At 34.8% G+C, this 3,737-nt stretch overlaps 1 protein-coding gene across 1 annotated transcript in view; it reads left to right on the top strand.

The window, feature by feature from the left end:
- LOC109842307 (protein GAMETE EXPRESSED 2-like) overlaps positions 1,578–3,737 on the top strand; it is a 15,199-nt gene continuing 13,039 nt past the window's right edge. The window contains exons 1-2 of the mRNA XM_020411203.1: positions 1,578–1,703; positions 2,091–2,435. Of these exons, the coding sequence (XP_020266792.1) occupies positions 1,613–1,703; positions 2,091–2,435 (436 nt within the window). The 5' untranslated portion in view covers positions 1,578–1,612. The remainder of the gene's footprint in view (positions 1,704–2,090; positions 2,436–3,737) is intronic.

Here is a 3,737-nt window from a genome sequence, read left to right as displayed (position 1 = left end):
CTTACCGACTTGTTGTGGATTGAGTCCGTTTCCGCTGGACGCAACAGATGTGTATAGTAAAATCAAAACATCTATTCACTAAGCAAATGTAATGATGGATAAATCATTACACTGCCAATATCACTCTCATTACAAGTCATTAAATAAATGACCAAATTTGAGCATTGCTTGAGCTAGCTTCTCTCTCTTGGGTCCATATGTGGCTTATTCAACCTATTTGCTTGTCCTCCAAACCAATTTTTATGCACATGGTTCCAGATGACAAAGTGAGATATAAGTGGACATTAGGTTAATAATCATAACAATACCAAACTACAACCTAAAGTTTAAGCAACTCTCCACTAGTATCCAATATGGGCTTATTTGCCCCTTTTTTTTATTTTTTTAAAACGCATGTGTACAGCTATGAGTAATGAGAGCTACGCTAGCACTTAAACCTACTCCATTCAAAGTCATTTTATAACCAAATGCTCGTTACCAAGGGGTTCAAATGGGTGACTTCCATAGAAAACTGAGTGGTTAATTGGATAATAATCAAGAAAACAAAAGGAATAAAGTGTTTGGCTTGCTAAGATCATAATTTGACTTGACCGAGTGCCACATTAAAGAGTTACGCATTATGGCAGTTTAACTACGTACATTGCAACTGTTTGGAATTTGATCTTGTCCAAAGTGGCAATTGCATTTTATAAAACAACAAGCATTTGCCAGTATTTTAGTGTTATTTTCTAAAGTTACTTTCTACCTTTTCGTATGAAAAGTAATAGCTACGTAGATATTGTCAGATGATGCAAAGGGGTTTGCTTTCAGTTAGTCATTCGGTTATAAAAATTTGGAATGGTGTCTGTTTAAGTTTTACTTCCAAAATTGGGCTGTGACCCTTCCTAAGATCAGCTCTAAGTGACCTCTATTATTTGTTGAGATGGATATCCGCAAGTCGAAGTCCATATCTTTTTATTACGGTTAAAATTTCTATAAAGTACCCATGAGCAAATTTTATGAACGTCAACTAAATTAATAAGAAAACAAAGAGACAAAAATATATATATTAAATAGGAATTGTAAGGAAAAAAGCTAAAACACACATGATACTAAATATGCACAACAAAAAAGAAAAAAAAAACATCAGGGGCAGTTATGTACAAACACCAAAAACGATTGGAATAAATACATATAGACATAGTGATCTAGAGGAAGTCTAGTCTTACGAAAATAATTAAAAGGACTTCAACTCCGAAAAGACTAATATTTGGAAATTTTGTATAAATAATACTATTTCGGTATCTTGGATTTGTTTGTGGATACAAGGCGGAAATGATAGGGCTGATTTTAGTGGCCCACTTAATAAAATTATCTAAAACCTCAAGCCCAAGAGCTATACTCTGGCTACAAATCTGCTATTGGGCTAAACGGATCCTGTGGTAGATACACCCGTTTACCCGTTTCAATCACCGCCCCCACCCACGACGAACGTGCACTGGGCTTTGCCGTTACGCTAACCGTTCCGTCCCCCTCTGCGATCTTTTTTATATTTAAACCCCGTTTTCCCTCGCTCTTCCTCTTCAAACCCCCTCGGCTCCGTTCGTCAAAATTTGTTCACCATTTCAACAGCATGAAGAGCTTATTTTCTTCGATTTTATGGCTAATTTCGTTGATTTTAGCCTCAAATCGCTTGTTAGCTGACGATTCTACTCCGCAACAGGGTACAAAATTGGGGGATTTTACTCCTTTTCTTTTGATTTTTGGTCCTAATAACTTTCTTTTAGGGTTTGGAAGGGGAGGGGGAAAAGACTGATTTTTTAGGGTTTTAATGTCTTAAAGGTAACGAATGCATCTCTAGTCTCTAGATTTTCTAGGGTTTGAAACTAGGGAGTTTGCTTCTAGAGCTAGGTGATTGTGCTCTTTAAGGAGAAAGCCTGAATCTCCACCATATTATTATGATTCGAATCTACTGTAAAGTAAAGGGCTTGTCTTTCAATTGCAGGAGATATCGAATTAATGGGTTACTACATTATATCGTAAAACAAATACCATTCTATTGTTGAAAATTATTTCAAATTTTCTACCAACTGAATAAGTTCCCTTTTCAGGTACTGGGGGCAAATTACCTTTACCAAGCTTTGTTGTAAGTTGGGCAGATGATAAGACTGTATATGTAGCAGGCGAAATAGCGGTCATCAAGGTTAAGATATTGGATGATTCTTTCAGCGATAAAAATCTTAATCTTAGCAGATATGCAATGAATCTTTCCCTTTCGGTTCGTGGAAAGAAGGGAAATAGTTCATATATATCTGGTGTAATCCCATATTTTGAGGGGGATCCTAGTTATTGGAACGTTTCCTTTACCCCAATTCGAGCTGGAGAGTTTTCTGTTGAAGTCACTGAGGATAATTCTGGAATCACCGATTCATCCCTTCAGTTTTTCGTTACACCAGGTATGAAATTAAAATTTCCCTCAAAGTTTACTCTTTTTATTTTTTTCCCATCTAAGAATGTAGTCATACTCCATGAGTTCTGAGACCTCAACATCTAGTGTTTCTTTATAGGGTTTTTTATTTCTAGAGTAACTTGACATGTATGATTTGGAGGTTTGGCGCTTCCAAATTGAATTGTAGTCAAGTTTCACATAAAAAATAGTCAACGTGACATATTAATCATGTACTTGTGTTTATTTGAATTAAGAAAGTCAAATTTGACAGTTGACATAGCAATTTTCTTGTGTTCTGATGGTTGTGAAAACAATTGCAGCTTGATGCAAGAGGATATTCATTGTTTGTTTAGATAATTAAAAATTTCTTATTGAAAAGGGCAGAACCTACTTATTTACACCCCACTTCTTTTTTGGATTTCAATATCCTTGAATTAGTTAACGTGGAAAGATTCTCATTAAGTGATTATTTAGATCCTCGGTCTGGAAAGGTCAGACCCAGTAAAAATTAGTTCTCGTTATGCTTTTAAGTTTATAGATCATTATCAATGTTTTTTATAATTTATATTATGCACTTTGCACCATAGTTTAGCCATTTCTTTTTGGACTGTTCATTTCATAACAAACCTGCAAAATGTAAAATGTGTAGTACTTCAGTATTTAAATTCTTTTCTGAAGTTGGGGATAGCAAGACACTTGAAGATGATTTCCGGAATTCCAATAAAATTTCAACAAATAAAATTCTGAGGATCATCGTTCTGTATCAGTATTAAAGTTCTTACATGCAAGATCTATAGCCTAAAACAGAATTTCAACTTTTTCCTTTTTGTCCAGATTAACTGTATATGCATAGATGAACTTGTATCTGCATTCACATACATTTAACACAAACCAGTGTCTTCCTTGTTGGATATTTCGTTAATATTTTTGATTGGATCACTCCAAGACAGCTACAATTTTAACAAGCACACTGTGTTCATGTTGCACCGGAAAGAAGGGCTTATATTGCATTGGTGAGAGTTGGAGAGAGTTGAATCCTGGATCTTGGTTTATGGGCTTTGTACCAAGGCAATCAACACGTTTAATCTTAAAAATATTAAAGACTAGTCCTTGATTGCCAAATATTTAATGCCATGGTTGCCATCTAAAGGAGCTTCTGGAATCATTTTTCCTAGAAAGTCACAAAAGAAAAATGAAATGAAAGAACAAATCTAATGGGAAAAATCTCATTTGCTCGTTCTGTTGCAGGTTAAACTCATTCAATCAATTAAGAATTTGACTCTATCATATATATATTAAGAAAAAATAC

This window comes from Asparagus officinalis, chromosome 5, assembly GCF_001876935.1.
Source record: "Asparagus officinalis chromosome 5, Aspof.V1, whole genome shotgun sequence".
Classification (NCBI taxonomy): domain Eukaryota; kingdom Viridiplantae; phylum Streptophyta; class Magnoliopsida; order Asparagales; family Asparagaceae; genus Asparagus; species Asparagus officinalis.
Note: the sequence above shows the minus strand (reverse complement) of the source record. Positions and strands in the feature narration are given on the sequence as shown.